This window comes from Nerophis ophidion, linkage group LG10, assembly GCF_033978795.1.
Source record: "Nerophis ophidion isolate RoL-2023_Sa linkage group LG10, RoL_Noph_v1.0, whole genome shotgun sequence".
Lineage (NCBI taxonomy): Eukaryota > Metazoa > Chordata > Actinopteri > Syngnathiformes > Syngnathidae > Nerophis > Nerophis ophidion.
Genome location: NC_084620.1, coordinates 72,362,831 through 72,385,722, shown reverse-complemented (window position 1 = coordinate 72,385,722; position 22,892 = coordinate 72,362,831). Strand labels below are relative to the sequence as shown.

Genomic DNA, 22,892 nt, shown 5'->3' with positions numbered 1-22,892 from the left:
GACACAGACACTTGGGCCATGTCCACACCGACACAGACACTTGGGCCATGTCCACACCGACACAGACACTTGGGCCATGTCCACACCAACACAGACACTTGGGCCATGTCCACACCAACACAGACACTTGGGCCATGTCCACACCGACACAGACACTTGGGCCATGTCCACACCAACACAGACACTTGGGCCATGTCCACACCGACACAGACACTTGGGCCATGTCCACACCGACACAGACACTTGGGCCATGTCCACACCAACACAGACACTTGGGCCATGTCCACACCAACAGAGACACTTGGGCCATGTCCACACCAACACAGACACTTGGGCCATGTCCACACCAACACAGACACTTGGGCCATGTCCACACCAACACAGACACTTGGGCCATGTCCACACCAACACAGACACTTGGGCCATGTCCACACCAACACAGACACTTGGGCCATGTCCACACCAACAGAGACACTTGGGCCATGTCCACACCGACACAGACACTTGGGCCATGTCCACACCGACACAGACACTTGGGCCATGTCCACACCAACACAGACACTTGGGCCATGTCCACACCAACACAGACACTTGGGCCATGTCCACACCAACACAGACACTTGGGCCATGTCCACACCAACACAGACACTTGGGCCATGTCCACACCAACACAGACACTTGGGCCATGTCCACACCGACACAGACACTTGGGCCATGTCCACACCGACACAGACACTTGGGCCATGTCCACACCGACAGAGACACTTGGGCCATGTCCACACCGACACAGACACTTGGGCCATGTCCACACCGACAGAGACACTTGGGCCATGTCCACACCAACACAGACACTTGGGCCATGTCCACACCGACATAGACACTTGGGCCATGTCCACACCAACACAGACACTTGGGCCATGTCCACACCAACACAGACACTTGGGCCATGTCCACACCGACACAGACACTTGGGCCATGTCCACACCGACACAGACACTTGGGCCATGTCCACACCGACACAGACACTTGGGCCATGTCCACACCAACACAGACACTTGGGCCATGTCCACACCAACACAGACACTTGGGCCATGTCCACACCAACACAGACACTTGGGCCATGTCCACACCAACACAGACACTTGGGCCATGTCCACACCGACACAGACACTTGGGCCATGTCCACACCAACACAGACACTTGGGCCATGTCCACACCAACACAGACACTTGGGCCATGTCCACACCAACACAGACACTTGGGCCATGTCCACACCGACACAGACACTTGGGCCATGTCCACACCAACACAGACACTTGGGCCATGTCCACACCAACACAGACACTTGGGCCATGTCCACACCAACACAGACACTTGGGCCATGTCCACACCAACACAGACACTTGGGCCATGTCCACACCAACAGAGACACTTGGGCCATGTCCACACCGACACAGACACTTGGGCCATGTCCACACCAACACAGACACTTGGGCCATGTCCACACCAACACAGACACTTGGGCCATGTCCACACCAACACAGACACTTGGGCCATGTCCACACCGACACAGACACTTGGGCCATGTCCACACCAACACAGACACTTGGGCCATGTCCACACCAACACAGACACTTGGGCCATGTCCACACCAACACAGACACTTGGGCCATGTCCACACCGACACAGACACTTGGGCCATGTCCACACCGACACAGACACTTGGGCCATGTCCACACCGACACAGACACTTGGGCCATGTCCACACCAACACAGACACTTGGGCCATGTCCACACCAACACAGACACTTGGGCCATGTCCACACCAACACAGACACTTGGGCCATGTCCACACCAACACAGACACTTGGGCCATGTCCACACCAACAGAGACACTTGGGCCATGTCCACACCGACACAGACACTTGGGCCATGTCCACACCAACACAGACACTTGGGCCATGTCCACACCAACACAGACACTTGGGCCATGTCCACACCAACACAGACACTTGGGCCATGTCCACACCAACACCGACACTTGGGCCATGTCCACACCGACACAGACACTTGGGCCATGTCCACACCAACACAGAGACTTGGGCCATGTCCACACCGACACAGACACTTGGGCCATGTCCACACCGACACAGACACTTGGGCCATGTCCACACCGACACAGACACTTGGGCCATGTCCACACCAACACAGACACTTGGGCCATGTCCACACCGACACAGACACTTGGGCCATGTCCACACCGACACAGACACTTGGGCCATGTCCACACCAACACAGACACTTGGGCCATGTCCACACCAACAGAGACACTTGGGCCATGTCCACACCAACACAGACACTTGGGCCATGTCCACACCGACACAGACACTTGGGCCATGTCCACACCAACACAGACACTTGGGCCATGTCCACACCAACACAGACACTTGGGCCATGTCCACACCAACACAGACACTTGGGCCATGTCCACACCAACACAGACACTTGGGCCATGTCCACACCAACACAGACACTTGGGCCATGTCCACACCGACACAGACACTTGGGCCATGTCCACACCAACACAGACACTTGGGCCATGTCCACACCAACACAGACACTTGGGCCATGTCCACACCAACACAGACACTTGGGCCATGTCCACACCGACACAGACACTTGGGCCATGTCCACACCGACACAGACACTTGGGCCATGTCCACACCGACACAGACACTTGGGCCATGTCCACACCAACACAGACACTTGGGCCATGTCCACACCAACACAGACACTTGGGCCATGTCCACACCGACACAGACACTTGGGCCATGTCCACACCGACAAAGACACTTGGGCCATGTCCACACCGACACAGACACTTGGGCCATGTCCACACCAACACAGACACTTGGGCCATGTCCACACCAACAGAGACACTTGGGCCATGTCCACACCAACACAGACACTTGGGCCATGTCCACACCAACACAGACACTTGGGCCATGTCCACACCAACAGAGACACTTGGGCCATGTCCACACCAACACAGACACTTGGGCCATGTCCACACCAACACAGACACTTGGGCCATGTCCACACCAACACAGACACTTGGGCCATGTCCACACCAACAGAGACACTTGGGCCATGTCCACACCGACACAGACACTTGGGCCATGTCCACACCAACAGAGACACTTGGGCCATGTCCACACCAACACAGACACTTGGGCCATGTCCACACCAACACAGACACTTGGGCCATGTCCACACCGACACAGACACTTGGGCCATGTCCACACCAACACAGACACTTGGGCCATGTCCACACCAACACAGACACTTGGGCCATGTCCACACCGACACAGACACTTGGGCCATGTCCACACCAACACAGACACTTGGGCCATGTCCACACCAACACAGACACTTGGGCCATGTCCACACCAACACAGACACTTGGGCCATGTCCACACCAACACAGACACTTGGGCCATGTCCACACCAACACAGACACTTGGGCCATGTCCACACCGACACAGACACTTGGGCCATGTCCACACCAACACAGACACTTGGGCCATGTCCACACCAACACAGACACTTGGGCCATGTCCACACCGACACAGACACTTGGGCCATGTCCACACCGACAAAGACACTTGGGCCATGTCCACACCGACACAGACACTTGGGCCACGTCCACACCAACACAGACACTTGGGCCATGTCCACACCAACAGAGACACTTGGGCCATGTCCACACCAACAGAGACACTTGGGCCATGTCCACACCAACACAGACACTTGGGCCATGTCCACACCAACACAGACACTTGGGCCATGTCCACACCGACACAGACACTTGGGCCATGTCCACACCGACAAAGACACTTGGGCCATGTCCACACCGACACAGACACTTGGGCCACGTCCACACCAACACAGACACTTGGGCCATGTCCACACCAACAGAGACACTTGGGCCATGTCCACACCAACACAGACACTTGGGCCATGTCCACACCAACACAGACACTTGGGCCATGTCCACACCGACACAGACACTTGGGCCATGTCCACACCAACACAGACACTTGGGCCATGTCCACACCAACACAGACACTTGGGCCATGTCCACACCAACAGAGACACTTGGGCCATGTCCACACCAACAGAGACACTTGGGCCATGTCCACACCAACACAGACACTTGGGCCATGTCCACACCAACACAGACACTTGGGCCATGTCCACACCGACACAGACACTTGGGCCATGTCCACACCAACACAGACACTTGGGCCATGTCCACACCAACACAGACACTTGGGCCATGTCCACACCAACAGAGACACTTGGGCCATGTCCACACCAACAGAGACACTTGGGCCATGTCCACACCAACAGAGACACTAAATAAAGTGGGGTACTAGGATGACAGGGCATGCTAAACAATAACAGTGCAATACTTTTTCATATCATGGTCACTACTGCTTGGTTTCTCTTCTTATATTCATATTCTACTGTTATATTTGTATTCTCACTGTTGCTTTTTATTTTAATTGTAATATTTTTTCTATTGCGTTTCCATTTATACCCCCATTATTTACTTTTTAAATTGATCTCAACTCTGTACACTGTTGCTGCAATTTAAATTTTCCTGAAGGAATCAATAAAGTACTGTCTGTCTGTCTCTGTCTGTCATTTCCAAGCTCAACAACACTGCCTTGCTGCCTTTAAACACATTATAAGAGGATCCAAAAATGTGTATGTTTGAAGGTCAACATGCAGCTATTTTCACTCAACATGAATAAAAAAGACATCAAAATGTGCTTAGCGACAAATGACAGTCAGCTGTGTGGATATGATGGCTGTGGAAGCTCCACCTGATGGCACAGCTTGTTTCTCTGTGTCATAAGAAAGATGCAATATTATCTTTAGTTTTCAGTCCTTGTTTAAGGACAAGTCATGAAGTTAACTTACGTGTCTTGCTTGCATTTTGCTCGCACGTGAAGAGCAACCAAACAACAGAAAAGAACATAATGTGGCCTCTCCCTGATGTTAAAGACATCACAACTTCATCACACATGAACCTGATGACTATAGCTATGATTAAATGCTTGATGCTTCCATGAGTTTTGTAGCGGCACACGCATGTCTGTGTGCTTTATAGAGATCCTTAAACATGCAAAATGCTTTCCTTGGCTCGTTAGTGTGTGCTGATTTTATAAATGATGTGGACTTGACTGCACATGTAATACATCACCAGGATGCGAACATGTTGTACTTCTATGAGTGTTGGCTTTCAGCAGCACATTCACTCTCTAATAAAGTTCCCAGGTGTATGTGTGTAGGTGCAGGCAGGTTTTAAAGATAATTGTACGTCTAAAGTATATCCAAATAAACCCGAGAGGAGGTGTAATGCTGCACCAAGTCAGATATTGTTGCTTGTTTCAGGCTTCTGATTGGACATGAGCATGACAGCAGGTGTGTGTGTGTGTGTGTGTGTGTGTGTGTGTGTGTGTGGACATAGACACCTTTTGAAAGGACACTTGTGTGGATGGAGATTATTTTAAGCCCAAATATGTGTCTTTGAAACTTTCCATGTTGGTCTGGACATGGACATGGCCTTAGACAAACTTGAAGGGTCCACAAGGGACGCTGTCACCTGTCAGCAGCATGGCGACCATCAGCACCACAGACATCTGCCTTTGATCCAGCCCGCGCTTTAAAGAGATCTGCCAGGAAGACCAACAGGAAATGGAATCAGGTGGATGGCCAGATAAAGCAGCCTTGCTCCCACCTTGAATCCAGCGGATCTGGGTGGCCGGGCCGTAGCCCTGCTCGTTCTTGGCGGCGATGCGGAAGACGAGGGCCGGGCGGCTGGAGGCGGAGCAGTCGAGGTGTGCGTTCTCCAGCTGGTTGGAGCTCAGCGTGCAGGACATCTTGGTACCGCGGTAGATCCGGACAAAGGCCAGTTGGCCGGGACCCTCGGAGCTGGACGAGCGGCTCTTCTTCACCGCCATGTACATGGAATACTCCAGGATGCGGCCCGACAGAGAGGGAGGCGCTTCCCATGTGATGCAGACCACGTCGTTGGCCTGGATGGAAGAACAAGTCCATAACAGAGATTTGCAACAGCAAAGTCATGTTTTACCAAGTGTTACCTTGTTGATCTTGACAGCAGAGGGCGCTCCAGGGAAGCCATGTTGGCACGTCTTGAACTCGCTGACCGGACTGAAGTCACCTTGGCCCAAGCAGTTGAGGCCCGCCACTCGAAACCTGTAAGTCTGACCTGCAGTCAGCTCCTCCTTCTCTCGCTCTTGGTAGTCCTGAAGCCTCCTCTGAGGGAAGGAGCGCACAGACCATTAATAACATCTTCTCTGTGTGGACTATTGAGGCAACAATAATAACCACCATTATTCTTCATTGAGATGGCAATCACCAGTATTTATTGTACCACTTCAACTTGGAATATCATTTCAAAGAACAACAGGTATAAATTAGTTACATAATAACAGTAACAAAATAAATATAGATAACAGCGTTCAGTGTTTCTGTTTTAATTAGGTTTTTGTCACCTTTTACACTTATTTTACCGCCAAAGAGCGTGCTTTTTGTGTTCTTGTTTTGTGGTTGTATGACAGTTTCCCTTTTCTTTACAGTCTTTTGCATTGTCCTTAAACTCTGCGAGATCTTTGAAGCTGCACTGGCTGGGTAGCAGAGGACAGACAAGGCAGTGCTGCATCGTATGCTCCTCTTCTCCGTATTCGCAGCTGGTTTTGTAGCCCCGTCTGGCCATGGCAGCTTTTGATCGCCCCGTTCCTGTTCTCAGGCTAGAGTTTAGTGTCTTCCACTGACCTGGGGATGCCCATGTCAATAGGAAGGGGGTCTTTCTAGTCTTTGTGTCCATAGCTGGAGTCTGGTTTCTTCCCTAGATGTTGTTAGGGGCTGGACATTGCTGAAGAAGCTTCTCCTTGACTTCAGACGTTGGGCTGAGGGTTCATGTCCATGGGGGGGGTGGCGTTCATCACTGGTTGCTTTTGCGAACTCCACTCGGCTGGCAACTTCCCGTCTCACGTCTGCACGGGCAATGCCAGCGAGGAGATGTAGGTTGTTCAGCTTGGTAGGCTTCAAGAAACCAGTGATCAAGTCAGGTGTCAGGTGTTGTTCGGCCCTGGGTGTAGTTTCTTGGCATGTGTTGATCTCTCCCAGACAGGACATGCATACTCCACCGAGGAATAGCACAGGGCCAAAGCAGTACATTCTGGTGTGTGTGCTTTGGCTCCCCATTTGGAATTTGTCAGTTTCCGTAAGATGTTGTTTCAGGACCTGACTTTCAGTTTGGTGTTTTTGATGTGTTCTTTGAAGGAGAGGGTGTGGTCTAGGGTTACGCCAAGGTAGACAGGATTGGTACAGTTCTCAAGTGGTGTTCCTGAACATTTGATGTTAAGCGGCCAGTTCCTGGGATGGAACGAGCAGACTTGGGTCTTTGCAGGGTTTGCGTGTAGATATTTCACTAGTAGTAGAGGAGTAGCTCATCTAGGGCTGAGGTGAGGTTTGCTTCTACCGCTTCAAACAAACTCTCTTGAGATTTTACACAGAGGTTGTCAGCGTAGATGAATCGTTTAGTGTTCTGGTCCATTGGCTGGTCATTGGTATGGATGTTATACAGTAGTGGAGCCAGCACTCTACCTTAAGGTAGGCCAGCGACTGTGCTTGTTGTTTCAAGTAACATAGGAGCTCCTGTCTTTCAAGAGGGCTCCAATGAGGTCTGTGAGTGCCAAAGCTTTGGTCATCTCCAGGATCTTTTTTAGGAGGAGGCGGTGGTTCACAGTGTTGTATGCGACAGACAGATCGACAAAGACAGCACCTGTTACCAGTTCATTCTGAAACCCATCCTCAATATGTCGGGTGAGATTCATACATTGATGTTACATCCATGATGTGGTTCACAACAACACAACAGATGACATCAATCAATCAATCAATGTTTACTTATATAGCCCTAAATCACTAGTGTCTCAAAGGGCTGCACAAACCACAACACAAACAATATATATATATATACACACACACACACACACACACACCCATCTATTTTCTATTGCTTATCCATATACTGTATATGTATGTGTATGTATATATATATATATATATATATATATATATATATATATATATATACATACATATACATACATACATACACATATATACATAAATACACACACACACACACACATATTTATATATAAATACACACACACACACACATAAATACATGTAAATATATATGTATATATATATATATATATATATATATATATATATATACATATACATATACACATTATACAACATTTACCTTGAAAAAATAGTATATTATACGACATTTACCTTGAAAAACATGTGTTGTGTGTGTGTATGATTGTTTGTACATTGATGTTACATCCATGATGTGGTTCACAACAACACAACAGATGACATGTGTTGTGTGTGTGTATGATTGTTTGTACATTGATGTTACATCCATGATGTGGTTCACAACAACACAACAGATGACATGTGTTGTGTGTGTATGATTGTTTGTACATTGATGTTACATCCATGATGTGGTTCACAACAACACAACAGATGAGATGTGTTGTGTGTGTGTATGATTGTTTGTACATTGATGTTACATCCATGATGTGGTTCACAACAACACAACAGATGACACGTGTTGTGTGTGTATGATTTTTCTTTTTAGCTTCAGCTTCCTAGTTTCAAGTGGCCGTCTCCACATTGTTGAGTTCAGGACATGTTTTGGGGATGAATGAGCGTACAAGAAACATTCTTTTCCCAAACAAATGTTCCTTCTCCTCACAATGACAAGATTTCACTTACATTTATGTCAGTGTTCCCGAAAGTCTGCATTTAACAGTGGATTGTGTGGCTAATTCCGTGATTCCGTCCATGGTTATGTTAGAGCGGAAATGCCTTACTTTTTGTGCGGCCCATTAATTCATTTGGACTATAATATTTTGATGATGGTGAATAGCCGAAATGCAAATGTGATTAATTGTCCAGCCCTAGTGTGTACACTTGATGATGACTGTGACTACAGTTACCTCTTTTGTAACAGAAGGCCGACTGCTTGGTGTCACCTGGTGGTTCTCAGCAGGCAGGTAGTAGCAGTGGACCTCAGAAAAGAGGCTTTTAAACACACCGACATCAAACCACAGCGCTTGCTCCGGGCTCTGCAAAAGGCTGTTTTTAGAGGAAATCTGACACATAAAATCATAATAAAAGTTCTGGAATAAATCTGACCTGGTGTGTTGTCTTCTCAGCCTCATGTTTTTCTGTCAGAACAAAAGCAAACCAGCACTACTCAATCAGTGGCTGTTTGGTGAATTCATATGTAAACATGTCAGCTGACCGCACCTGCCTGGGGCTCCACCTGGCTAATGGAGGATTTTGCCAGGTTGCCGTGCTGCTTTGAGCCATCGTGCCATTGTGAAAGAAAAGCCACCATAATTATTCAGTTATTGCAGAAATATTATCTTAAAGGGGAACTGCACTTTTTGGGGGAATTTTGCCAATCATTCACAACCCTTATGTAAGACAAGAACACATATGTTTTTTTAATGCATTTTGACTTGTAAATAAAGGCTCACAAGCCAATAAAGCGCTCTAAAAACATCCAAAAACCTCCATCTTTGTTTTATATACATGATATAAGTATGTATGTAATGTAGTTCCATTCATAATAACATGTAATATATACATGATGTAAGTATATATGTCATGTAGTAACATTCATAATAACATGTAATATATACATGATGTAAGTATATATGTCATGTAGTAACATTCATAATAACATGTAATATATACATGATGTAAGTATATATGTCATGTAGTAACATTCATAATAACATGTAATATATACATGATGTAAGTATATATGTAGTATCTAGTAACATTCATAATAACATGTAATATATACATGATGTAAGTATATATGTAGTATCTAGTAACATTCATAATAACATGTAATATATACATGATGTAAGTATATATGTAGTATCTAGTAACATTCATAATAACATGTAATATATAAATGATGTAAGTATATATGTAGTATCTAGTAACATTCATAATAACATGTAATATATACATGATGTAAGTATATATGTCATGTAGTAACATTCATAATAACATGTAATATATACATGATGTAAGTATATATGTCATGTAGTAACATTCATAATAACATGTAATATATACATGATGTAAGTATATATGTCATGTAGTAACATTCATAATAACATGTAATATATACATGATGTAAGTATATATGTAGTATCTAGTAACATTCATAATAACATGTAATATATACATGATGTAAGTATATATGTAGTATCTAGTAACATTCATAATAACATGTAATATATACATGATGTAAGTATATATGTAGTATCTAGTAACATTCATAATAACATGTAATATATAAATGATGTAAGTATATATGTAGTATCTAGTAACATTCATAATAACATGTAATATATACATGATGTAAGTATATATGTCATGTAGTAACATTCATAATAACATGTAATATATACATGATGTAAGTATATATGTCATGTAGTAACATTCATAATAACATGTAATATATACATGATGTAAGTATATATGTAGTATCTAGTAACATTCATAATAACATGTAATATATACATGATGTAAGTATATATGTAGTATCTAGTAACATTCATAATAACATGTAATATATACATGATGTAAGTATATATGTCATGTAGTAACATTCATAATAACATGTAATATATACATGATGTAAGTATATATGTCATGTAGTAACATTCATAATAACATGTAATATATACATGATGTAAGTATATATGTCATGTAGTAACATTCATAATAACATGTAATATATACATATTTTGATCATTTTAAACACGCGGCAGAGTATTCATTTCACAGACGCATCACAACGTTCGCGTTTCCCTTTTAACAACAACAACACTTCTACTAATCACAACTACTTTGGGACAAATGATGATTCAGAAACTTCTATTTTTGAGCCTGAAAATAAAGAGGAGGATCTAAAAGTTTTAGAAGTTGTGTGCTAAACATATGCATCTTTAGTCAAACACTAAGCATCATGTATCAGTATTGCTAAGTGCTAAACAAGAACTTAATAAGACAATCACTTACTGTACTGTAAGGGACGGCGTGGCGCAGTGGAGAAGTGGCCGTGCGCCACCTGAGGGTCCCTGGTTCAATCCCCACCTAGTACCAACCTCATCACGTCCTGAGCAAGACACTTCACCCTTGCTCCTGATGGGTGCTGGTTAGCCCCTTGCATGGCAGCTCCCTCCATCAGTGTGTGAATGTGTGTGTGAATGTAGAAGTAGTGTCAAAGCGCTTTGAGTACCTTGAAGGTAGAAAAGCGCTATACAAGTACAACCCATTTATCATCTATTTGTACTATGTCTGCTCTGACTGGGATAAAGACTGATGGGATGATAATATCTTCCCGTTTGGATGACAAATTAATCACAGAGTAAAAAAAAAAAAGATTCATAAACCAGCATTTTTTGTGTCTTTCTCGCCATCTTTGTCTTTAAGTTATTGTCAAAGTTGACCAAATTGTGGGTTTATGTCCACAACAATTGGGACAGTATAGCTTGGTTGGTAGAGTGGCCGTGCCAGCAACTTGAGGGTTTCATGTTCGATCCCCGCTTCTGCCAACCTGGTCACTGCTGTTGTGTCCTTGGGCAAGACACTTTACCCATTGCTCCCAGTGCCACCCACACTGCTTTAAATGGAACTTAGATATTGGGGTTCACTATTTAAAGCGCTTTGAGTGACTAGAGAAAAGGGCTATATAAATATAATTCACTTCACTTCACAACCTTCTACTATCCAGGTGAGAGACATGATTTATCATCTACAACTAACTTTCACCAACTCAGAGGCCAGGCAGCAGCTCAATATGTCAATATAGCAGCATAAGCTAGTTAGTTGTCTGTGATCACGGCGCTGCTAAAAGTAGTTAGCACTTATTGTATAATAACAATGTTGCTATTACTTGTTAATATTTAGGACACGTGTAAATGGAGTATTGCTGGCGAATTTGGGATGTTTTTTTTAGAGCAATGCTAAATGATCTGCATTTATATATATAGCGCTTTACTATATCTGGAATGTTCAAAGCCCTTTAGGTTATACACCACATTCACACACTGATGTCGGTGCTAGCCCCAAGCTCTCAGGAGCAAGGATGAAGCGTCTGGCCCAAGAACACAATGGCTGGGACTAGAATGGCGGAAGCTGCACTCTAGCAGTATTCTCTTAGGTGCATTGTCAGCTACCCCGTACTTGCTGTATTTCAGCAGTTACAAAGCATCGAAAAAGAAAAAGATGTGTGTTCTGGTCTGACATAAGGATGGTGAATGATAGACAAAGTTGTACAAAAAGTGTATACATAGAAGTAGGGGTAATGAATTCAAGTCTAATACCTGCACTGACGTGTTGTTCTCTTGTTCTTCTGTGTTGCATTCACTTACACTCTGAGTGGACTGGAAATCTGAGTTACAAGCGTCCACATTTAGCAGGCTGTACATCTCTCTATGTATGTTTGTCTCCACTTACCTGGACTTTTTCTCTCTCCGTCTGCCTGTTTGACAGGCTGAATCTGGAGGAGGTAGCAGTCTGCTGCAGACACGGGGCGCCACGCCACATGGAGCATGCTGACAGTGGACTTGATCAGCATCACCGCATCCGAGGACCATGGTCTATCTAAAAGAAAAAAATATATATATGTATATATATATATTGCACGTTTAATTCCCTCATTGTACCATTACAGTGGAACCTCCATTTGCAAACTTGACCAAATATTAGATGGAAGCAAGTATGTCTGTGTGTATGAACACTTCACTGCTTCATCTTGAGGCCCACTGACAGCCATTTTGGGCTTGCTTGTATTGAAGAGAATGAAGAAGCCAGCTTAGTACCAAATCAAGTTTTTATTTTGTGATAAGAACTGACCTTTTCTAGAAAAATATGCCAAAGTCGATTTATTTTACAGCGGAGGACAAGACTGCCTCTTGTTCAGCGGCACACATGGCCCCTCCTACCCGCCCTCTTTCTTCTACTCAGTGGTCTGGTGGTTAGAGTGTCCGCCCTGAGATGGCTAGGTTGTGAGTTCAAACCCCTGGCCGAGTCATACCAAAGACTATAAAAATGGGAGCCGTTACCTCCCTGCTTGGCACTCAGCATCAAGGCTTGGAATTGGGGGTTGAATCACCAAAAATGATTCCCGGGCGCGGCCACCGCTGCTGCCCACTGCTCCCCTCACCTCCCAGGGGGTGATCAAGGGTGATGGGTCGAATGCAGAGGACAAATTTCACCACACCTAGTGTGTGACAATCATTGCTACTTAAACTTGAACTCAACCCTTATTTTCTCTCTCCTTGTCAGCTGCTACTTTTGAACTGTTTATTATTGTCACAATATAGTTGTTAAAGTTAAGAATTTTTGTCAATTCTGATTGTTTGTGAGGGCCCCAGAGACGTCTGTGTGTGTTGGCACAGCACAGTTCAAGTTAAAGTACCAATGATTGTCACACACACACACACTAGATGTGGCCAAATTATTCTCTGCATTTGACCCATCACCCTTGATCAGCCCCTGAGAGGTGAGGGGAGCAGTTTTTGGTGATTCAACCCCCAATTCCAAGCATTAATGCTGGGTGCCAAGCAGGGAGGTAACGGCTCCCATTTTTATAGTCTTTGGTATGACTCGGCCGGGGTTTGAACTCACAACCTACCCATCTCAGGGCGGACACTCTAACCACTCGGCCACTGAGTAGGTTGAGCTTGTTGTTGTTTTTAGATCACAGGTGTTCAAACTGGGCCGCGGCACATTCTAAAAATAACCCAAAAATGTACATTACAAAGCGGGGAAAAAAGAGCAAACAGGTGAAATGGAACCAGAAAAAAGTTGCAATGTTGACTCATAACACAAACTGTCCATGTAGGCTGTTTTTATCATTTTGATATTTTATATTATACATTGCTCAAAAAATAATAATGAATCAAAATAAATGTGGTTATGAATTATTGATCTACTAAGACTCATATTTTTGGGGTGAATATTGCATATTTTGTTTGCCATAAAAAACGAAGTTTCCTGTGACAAAAAGTGCTTTAAACTAATAAAAAAAAACACTTTATTTTAAATTATAAAAATGTATAAACAACAAATACATCTGAAATTATATCAAGATTTAAGCGTTGAAAGTAAAAAAATAAATAAAAGTATAACATTTTGGACCCATGAGAATTTTTGTGATATATTTTTTTAAAACTGTCGTTGATCAAGAAATGATAATGAATTCAAATCTAAACATTGTCATGAATTATTGATCAAAGTACTTCATCTGAAACTGGTGGCCTTGTTGCATGTTTTGTTTTTTATTTTTTCAGAATATAAACATTTTGGACATAGGTTTAGTGTTGTTAATAAATAGAAAGTGGATTCATCACCTTGTGATTTGTGATAGTTTGTGAGGGCATCAAAGAGACTTGTGTGTGTTGGCAGAGCAGCACATACAGAGGACAGTTGTTCATAGAGATATGGATGATTAGATGTACAGTACAGTAGAACACTTTATATACAAAGTTTCACTGAAATATGGACTTCTGTCCAGGCTGGAAGCCAGTTTTCAGATTGACTTTGTTTGGAATGAAGACATTTGCTTCACTATATGAAGTGTTCCATGTACCACCCCTGTTCAAGAACCAATGAAGTTTGTAAATGGAGATCGACATGATGATATTCTTCTCACCTGTCTCCAGGTACCACATGTCCTTGCAGCAGACTTGGTAGCCCAAGGTCTTATGGTAACCATCCCGGCCGCTCCAAACGTAAAGCCTGGATCCCACGACAGCGGCGCAGTGGCCGGCCCTGGCTTTGGGTCTCCTCGCATTCTGGTCCTCACTCTGGGCCTTGCGGTTCTGCAGTTGGGAGCCAACGTGGTCGTATTGTGGGCCCAGGTTCTGCCAGCTCATCGTGTCTGTCAAGTCTGGCTTTAAATGCTGTGATTCCTTCTCACGATGGTGGATATCTGAAGGACTTACCCAGGTTAAAAAGACTTAGGGAGTTGGTGCAAATCCATTTAATTCCTGCAGCATTTTGCTTCTCTGACTCTGGAACAGGAACCCAGCCACCAAAAACAAACATTCTGCAGACAAACCCCCATCAGAAGTCACTACATGGGCGTCATGGCGGTTAAAGCCTTACTTGTTTCCGATGACGCTGGCAGAGTGAAGACTTCTGGGTAGTGGCGTGGAACCCCTGGTGTGAGGCCTTGACCACATCATGGTGTCTGAAGAAGGATGGCGTGTCATGAGTTAGTGCATGTGATGGCTTCAACTAGGGCTGGCAATAAAAAGCACCATTAGTTTTTTTTACATTATTCTATCTCCATTAATATCACTTTTTTTAATAAAGTGGGATTGTCCCGTGCAGGATTATACCGTCTGCTGCAGTATCTTGTAGCAGACATGTTTGATGGATAATAATATTCACTTCATATATATAATTGTGTTTTCGGTACAGGTAACCCACCCTATGTTCCGTACCTCGGCTCTAGGCCCACGGTTTTGCTACTTTTTTGCTATCATTTTGGGGGGTGAAGACAACTTTTTCCTCTCAAAGTTCTTTTGTTATTTTGCAGTAAAAAGGTGGTGTAGTGAATACTATAAAACTTGTATTTAAGTGAACATTCACTAAACAAGACTTGCAATCTTCTTTGATTACTTGTACACCTGGCTGCTTCCCAGCAGCAAGCGGTCACCCAGATTTTGCAGTTTTTCAAAATTCAAATGAATATATTTTGAAGTGCAGTTAGAATTTGAGGGACTGTGAAATGATGTGTGCCAACACATAAAACAAGTTTGATGGTTGTTTCAGGAACAAAACATTTTTGTCCACAAACTCAAAAATGATTTGAAAAGTAACTGCAAAGTTTTTTGGTACATATTATAGCCCTGGGCCTAAAAATAAAATCGATGTAAGCTTTTTTCCGATTTTCCACTACTTTTTAAAGAAACCAGTTCCAGCAGCTCTGTTGAATGTTTTTACAGGGTTGTGTTACTTCTGGTTCATGTGCTTCCATGGCTATCATACATTCTGCTCCACAAACGGGGTATTGTTTGGATTACCAGCTGAAAGTTTTCACTACAAATCATTGATTTGTTCCCTTGTACAAACCCTGTTTCCATATGAGTTGGGAAATTGTGTTAGATGTAAATATAAACAGAATACAATGTTTTGCAAATCCTTTTCAAGCCATATTCAGTTGAATATGCTACAAAGACAACATATTTGATGTTCAAACTGATAAACATTTTTTTTTTGCAGATAATCATTAAGTTTAGAATTTGATGCCAGCAACACGTGACAAAGAAGTTGGGAAAGGTGGCAATACATACTGATAAAGTTGAGGAATGCTCATCAAACACTTATTTGGAACATCCCACAGGTGTGCAGGCTAATTGGGAACAGGTGGGTGCCATGATTGGCTATAAAAACAGCTTCCCAAAAATGCTCAGTCTTTCACAAGAAAGGATGGGGCGAGGTACACCCCTTTGTCCACAACTGCGTGAGCAAATAGTCAAACAGTTTAAGAACAACCTTTCTCAAAGTGACATTGCAAGAAATGTAGGGATTTCAACATCTACGCTCCATAATATCATCAAAAGGTTCAGAGAATCTGGAGAAATCCCTCCAGAAATCACTAAGAGTCGGAAGTGATCCGGATCATGTAATCGGCCATCCCTCGCTCCTACAGAATATACTTACTGAGATCAAGCTGCCAGAGGTCATCCAAGCGGCGCCCTTGCATTCCTCCAAAGATGAAAAGCTTCGGCGAGCCAAGACCAGCGTACGCGACAGCAGTGTGGGACTCCCGCGCTGAAGGACCGCCCCCTTTTGTCTCTGGGATGCTCCAGCCTCTTGCACCTGATGCCGAATGCAGCTCTAGCTCATACAGGTCATCCAGGTACCTTGCACAGCCAAGTAGACCTCATCACGTTACTCAACACAACACAACTTCATGTAGTGTGCACAGTACCGTGGGACATTTCCATTGGGGTCCTCGCTAACATTGGAGAGCCCCCCAAACACATAGCACCTGCCAGCACTAAGTGTGAAGCTGTGTCCGATACGAGGGCACGGAGGCAAGCCATTTTTGGGCGCTCTGGGCTTCAGCTTCTTCCAAAGCCACCTGTTAGCCTATCAAATTGCAAATGTTAACATCAGTGTTAGGGCTGCATGTTCAATCAACATTGAGGTTTTAGTCGGTGCGATGACAGTAACAAGAGACTGAGGGGTTTTTTCTCCGGCGTCACCGGAATTTGAGTGAGACAAGTTCTCCAATCAGAAGTGTTGAGCCTCGTATTTACTCTTCCCACTCTGTGCATCGTTTTAAGCACCCCAGCGTGTCTATTTAGCAGTAGAATCAACTCAATGCAGTGAGCCTTCTTCTCTGCCATGCACAATCTTTGTCTCGGTGGGCGGAGCACAAGACCGCCAACTTTACACACACAGGAAGCACGGACAGACAGCCTAGCGACTCGCTAGTGAGAAGTTCCACATATATTCGGTTACCGATTAATCGGTGCATCCCTATTGAGGAAGTAATTTACCTTCCAATAACAGTACAATGGTAAACGATTCAACAGTCATAACAATTGGGTGAATATCCTTTTAAATAGTTACTTGCGTTATTAATATTATAATCGCTTGCTGTTGGTTATTCAGTTTAGGAGCTTGATGTAGACTAACACTCTTAATCTGTCTTCATAAAGACAAATATTGTTGAAAGTAAATTGTTGTATATTTTCTAATGCATGGCACCTTTAGACAAGAATATGTTGATTGACAGTCTAAAAGTCACATGTCTACCTTCCCTCCTTATTTTCACAGTTTTATATGTATAAAAAACCCATCCACCTAGCCATTATCTACCGCTTGTCCCTTTTTGGGGTCGCAGGCACCTATCTCAGCTGCATTCGGGCGGAAGGCACATACACCCTGGACAAGTCGCCACCTCATCGCAGGGCCAACACAGATAGACAGACAACATTCACCCTCACATTCACACACTGGGGCCCATTTAGTCTTGCCAATCAACCTATCCCCAGGTGCATGTTTTTTGGAGGTAGGAGGGGCTTATCCCCAGGTGCATGTCTTTGGAAGTGGGAGGGGCCTATCCCCAGGTGCATGTATTTATAGGTGGGAGGAAGCCAGAGTACCCGGAGGGAACCCACGCAGTCACGGGGAGAACATGCAAACTCCACACAAAAAGATCACGAGCCCGGGATTGAACCCAGGACTGCTCAGGACCTTTGTATTGTGAGGCAGATGCACTAACCCCTCTTCCATCGTGCTGCCCTGTATAAAATATAAGAATGGCAAATACAATCTAATCTGCCATTTTGGAGAGAAAATACGTAATTAGGGTTTTTTCCCCCCAAAATCGTGCAGCCCTAATATGTATGTTACCTGATATTGATAGAAATCCTAGGAAAACATTACCTGAAGTTCATAGAGGTTGTTGGAGTATTTGCCATACTCCATCATGCCACCAAAGACCAGTATGCGAGTGCCCTCACAGACTAAACCATGGGCAGCACAGCCTGGTGGGATGTCTCCCCTCACAGCAGGCAGAAACCACTGCTTGGAGACTGCAATAAAGCACACAACATGTTGTATGTCAGCTCACTTATTTGAAACTGCTGTTAGTGGACATCCTCCACACATATGTAGAGGATTGTTTAAATCTGGGCTGTCCAAGCTGGTTCCATGACAGGTTACAATACACAGGATGGTGGGGGCTTGGATATTTTACATAACGATGCAAAAAAACAATCTAATGCCAAGATATCTGAACATAACATTCATTGTGTTAAGATAGTTTCTAACCTTAAAGTGAAATTCCACGATGTTCAAGAACACAACAATCAATGCACCCTCTATTTTCGATCTGATGCAAACACACACATATTGTAGGTTCCAGAAGAAGAGGTAATGCAAATACACACATATTGTAGGTTCCAGAAGAAGAGGTGATGCAAATACACACATATTGTAGGTTCCAGAAGAAGAGGTGATGCAAATACACACATCAATCAATCAATCAATCAATCAATGTTTACTTATATAGCCCTAAATCACTAGTGTCTCAAAGGGCTGCACAAACCACCACGACATCCTCGGTAGGCCCACATAAGGGCAAGGAAAACTCACACCCAGTGGGACGTCGGTGACAATGATGACTATGAGAACCTTAGAGAGGAGGAAAGCAATGGATGTCGAGCGGATCTAACAGGATACTGTGAAAGTTCAATCCACAATGGATCCAACACAGTCGCGAGAGTCCAGTCCAAAGAGGATCTAAGACACAGCAGCGAGAGTCCCGTTCACAGCGGAGCCAGCAGGAAACCATCCCAAGCGTAGGCGGACCAGCAGCGCAGAGCTGTCCCCAGCCGATACACAGGCGAGCAGTACATGGCCACCGGATCGGACCGGACCCCCTCCACACGGGAGAGTGGGACATAGAAGAAAAAGAAAAGAAACGGCAGATCAACTGGTCTAAAAAGGGAGTCTATTTAAAGGCTAGAGTATACAAATGAGTTTTAAGGTGAGACTTAAATGCTTCTACTGAGGTGGCATCGCGAACTGTTACCGGGAGGGCATTCCAGAGTACTGGAGCCCGAACGGAAAATGCTCTATAGCCCGCAGACTTTTTTTGGGCTTTGGGAATCACTAATAAGCCGGAGTCCTTTGAACGCAGATTTCTTGCCGGGACATATGGTACAATACAATCGGCAAGATAAGATGGAGCTAGACCGTGTAGTATTTTATACGTAAGTAGTAAAACCTTAAAGTCACATCTTAAGTGCACAGGAAGCCAGTGCAGGTGAGCCAGTACAGGCGTAATGTGATCAAACTTTCTTGTTCTTGTCAAAAGTCTAGCAGCCGCATTTTGTACCAACTGTAATCTTTTAATGCTAGACATGGGGAGACCCGAAAATAATACGTTACAGTAATCGAGGCGAGACGTACCTAATAATACAAAGAGCTCCTTGATCAGTTTCCCAGGAAGGGGGTCAAGTAAACATGTTGTCTGTTTTATTCCATTTACACGTTGTAACAATTCCTCTAATGTTATTTCCTCAAAACGAGAGAAACTATTTTGGAGGGCAGTATCCGCCGTATATACCATCGTGTCAGTGTTAATAGAACCCCGTTGTAGCTGGGACGCATTGTCTTTAATCTCCTTTCTAATGACTTCAATTTTCTTACTAAAGAATTGCATAAAGTCATCAGCTGAGTGGGTGGAGCTACTGGAAGGAGTCCCTTGTTGGGTTAGCGATGCTACCGTACTAAACAAAAATTTAGGATCGTTTTTATTACGGTGGATGAGATTTGAGTAATATTTAGCTTTAGCTAAGGTAAGCATGCGTTTATAAGTTATTAAACCATCACTCCATGCTTGATGGTGCACCTCAAGTTTAGTCGTGCGCCATTTGTGTTCCAGCTTTCTACATAATAATTTCTGAGGTCTAGTTTCTTCTGTAAACCACGGGGTGCGCTAGAGGTGATGCAAATACACACATATTGTAGGTTCCAGAAGAAGAGATGATGCAAATACACACATATTGTAGGTTCCAGAAGAAGAGGTGATGCAAATCCACACATATTGTAGGTTCCAGAAGAAGAGGTGATGCAAATACACACATATTGTAGGTTCCAGAAGAAGAGGTGATGCAAATACACACATATTGTAGGTTCCAGAAGAAGAGGTGATGCAAATACACACATATTGTAGGTTCCAGAAGAAGAGGTGATGCAAATACACACATATTGTAGGTTCCAGAAGAAGAGGTGATGCAAATACACACATATTGTAGGTTCCAGAAGAAGAGGTGATGCAAATACACACATATTGTAGGTTCCAGAAGAAGAGGTGATGCAAATACACACATATTGTAGGTTCCAGAAGAAGAGGTGATGCAAATCCACACATATTGTAGGTTCCAGAAGAAGAGGTGATGCAAATACACACATATTGTAGGTTCCAGAAGAAGAGGTGATGCAAATACACACATATTGTAGGTTCCAGAAGAAGAGGTGATGCAAATACACACATATTGTAGGTTCCAGAAGAAGAGGTACTAGGAACAAACAGATGCCATGAAGTTAACTTTCCACCACGGCGCAGCTGCAAGACTTTAAACAGCTCAGTCTTCTTTCCAGTGCTCTATGTACATCTTTTTATGTATACAATCAATTGTTCATCCTCAATTGTAGTCACCTGTGATCTGGGAGGATCCCAATACTTGACAGTAGAGGTGACACATTAGTGGGATGAAATAATAATTACCGATAAATCAAAAGTTGTATTTCGGTTTTGTTCTTTCGCATCAATGACTTCCATGTCGATGAAGTTGTATAAAGTGCTGTAAGAAACAACTCCGGGTGAGAGTGTGAGGAGGACAAATAGCTCACACTCTCTGAATAGTTTGTTCCATTGTTATTGACTATTGTCAAAAACAAAAATAGCTCACACTCTCTGAATAGTTTGTTCCATTGTTATTGACTATAGTCAAATACAAAAATAGCTCACACTCTCTGAATAGTTTGTTCCATTGTTATTGACTATAGTCAAAAACAAACATAGCTCACACTCTCTGAATAGTTTGTTCCATTGTTATTGACTATAGTCAAATACAAAAATAGCTCACACTCTCTGAATAGTTTGTTCCATTGTTATTGACTATTGTCAAAAACAAACATAGCTCACACTCTCTGAATAGTTTGTTCCATTGTTATTGACTATAGTCAAATACAAAAATAGCTCACACTCTCTGAATAGTTTGTTCCATTGTTATTGACTATAGTCAAATACAAAAATAGCTCACACTCTCTGAATAGTTTGTTCCATTGTTATTAACAATCGTCAAATACCAATCAAATGTCTTAAAGGCAGCCGGCTAAGTGCTAATGCTACAAACATTAGCCATGCTAGTGTTAGCATACCAGTGTTATAAACATGGAGGTCCTCCGCGATGCCTTCGTTGCCGCCTCCGAACACGACAATCAGCTCCCGAATGGCCACAGCCCTGTGGCCGTGTCTGGAAGGCGGTATCACTCCGGTTATTGTGTGCACTTTCCTCCATTGCGGTTGTTCGCGGGACATTTCACTCCGACAAGCGACAAGCACAAATTTGGCGCTGTTGACGTTTTTAAAGATGGGCGTGGCCAGGGAGGCGACCGGAAGTTCAAGCAAAGAGCTTGAAATGCAAATAAAGGTGTCGTGCCGCGGAGATTCTGCTCTTTTCTGCTCTTTGCAGCTTTCTTGCATGAATGGAAATTGAAAAACAAAAATCATTGGGTTATTTGGATTTCATTACAAAAAAACAAACAAAACAAAAAAAAGGCGTTTTTATTTGTCTGGTGTCAAAGAGCGGGTACATAGTCTTAAAACAACGGTTTTACTTGGATTGTATAAATCATATCACAAACAACTAAAACCCCAGTAAACAAAAATGTAAAAACAAATCAAAAGGGTTGTTCCTTCGCGTGTTGACACCTGAAATGTTTATTTTCAAAGTGAAAGCGGGCATGCTGTGCCCGTGTGACTGTCTTACATGTATTTGGAGCCCTATACAAAATGTATCTTACACATGGAACAACGAAGACTGACGCCGACGCACACATCACACTAAAGTGGAGGCAAAATCATTCAAACACTCTGTATTTTCCCCTACAGACCAGCCCGCGGTACAGTTTAAAGCACA

General features: G+C 43.8%; 1 protein-coding gene across 3 annotated transcripts; it reads right to left on the bottom strand.

Moving 5' to 3' along the window:
* Positions 1-4,314: 4,314 nt before the first annotated feature.
* On the bottom strand, positions 4,315-22,343 carry hcfc2 (host cell factor C2). Of its 3 annotated transcripts, none has more exons than XM_061914597.1 (15): positions 22,132-22,343; positions 18,625-18,773; positions 17,159-17,319; positions 16,888-17,090; positions 15,325-15,409; positions 15,162-15,265; positions 14,870-15,097; positions 12,670-12,816; positions 12,537-12,604; positions 9,433-9,484; positions 9,319-9,350; positions 9,120-9,248; positions 6,174-6,350; positions 5,810-6,107; positions 4,317-5,744 (listed from the first exon to the last, which is right to left on the bottom strand). In XM_061914597.1, the coding sequence occupies exons 1-15, from the start codon at positions 22,289-22,291 to the stop codon at positions 5,671-5,673; spliced, it is 2,067 nt and encodes a 688-aa protein (XP_061770581.1). In that variant the 5' UTR covers positions 22,292-22,343; the 3' UTR covers positions 4,317-5,670. The 3 variants fall into 3 exon arrangements, with proteins under 3 accessions (XP_061770583.1, XP_061770581.1, XP_061770582.1); XM_061914598.1 differs by having other exon boundaries at positions 5,518-5,744; positions 9,433-9,481; XM_061914599.1 differs by lacking the exon at positions 15,162-15,265 and having other exon boundaries at positions 4,315-5,744; positions 14,870-15,156.
* Positions 22,344-22,892: the final 549 nt, after the last annotated feature.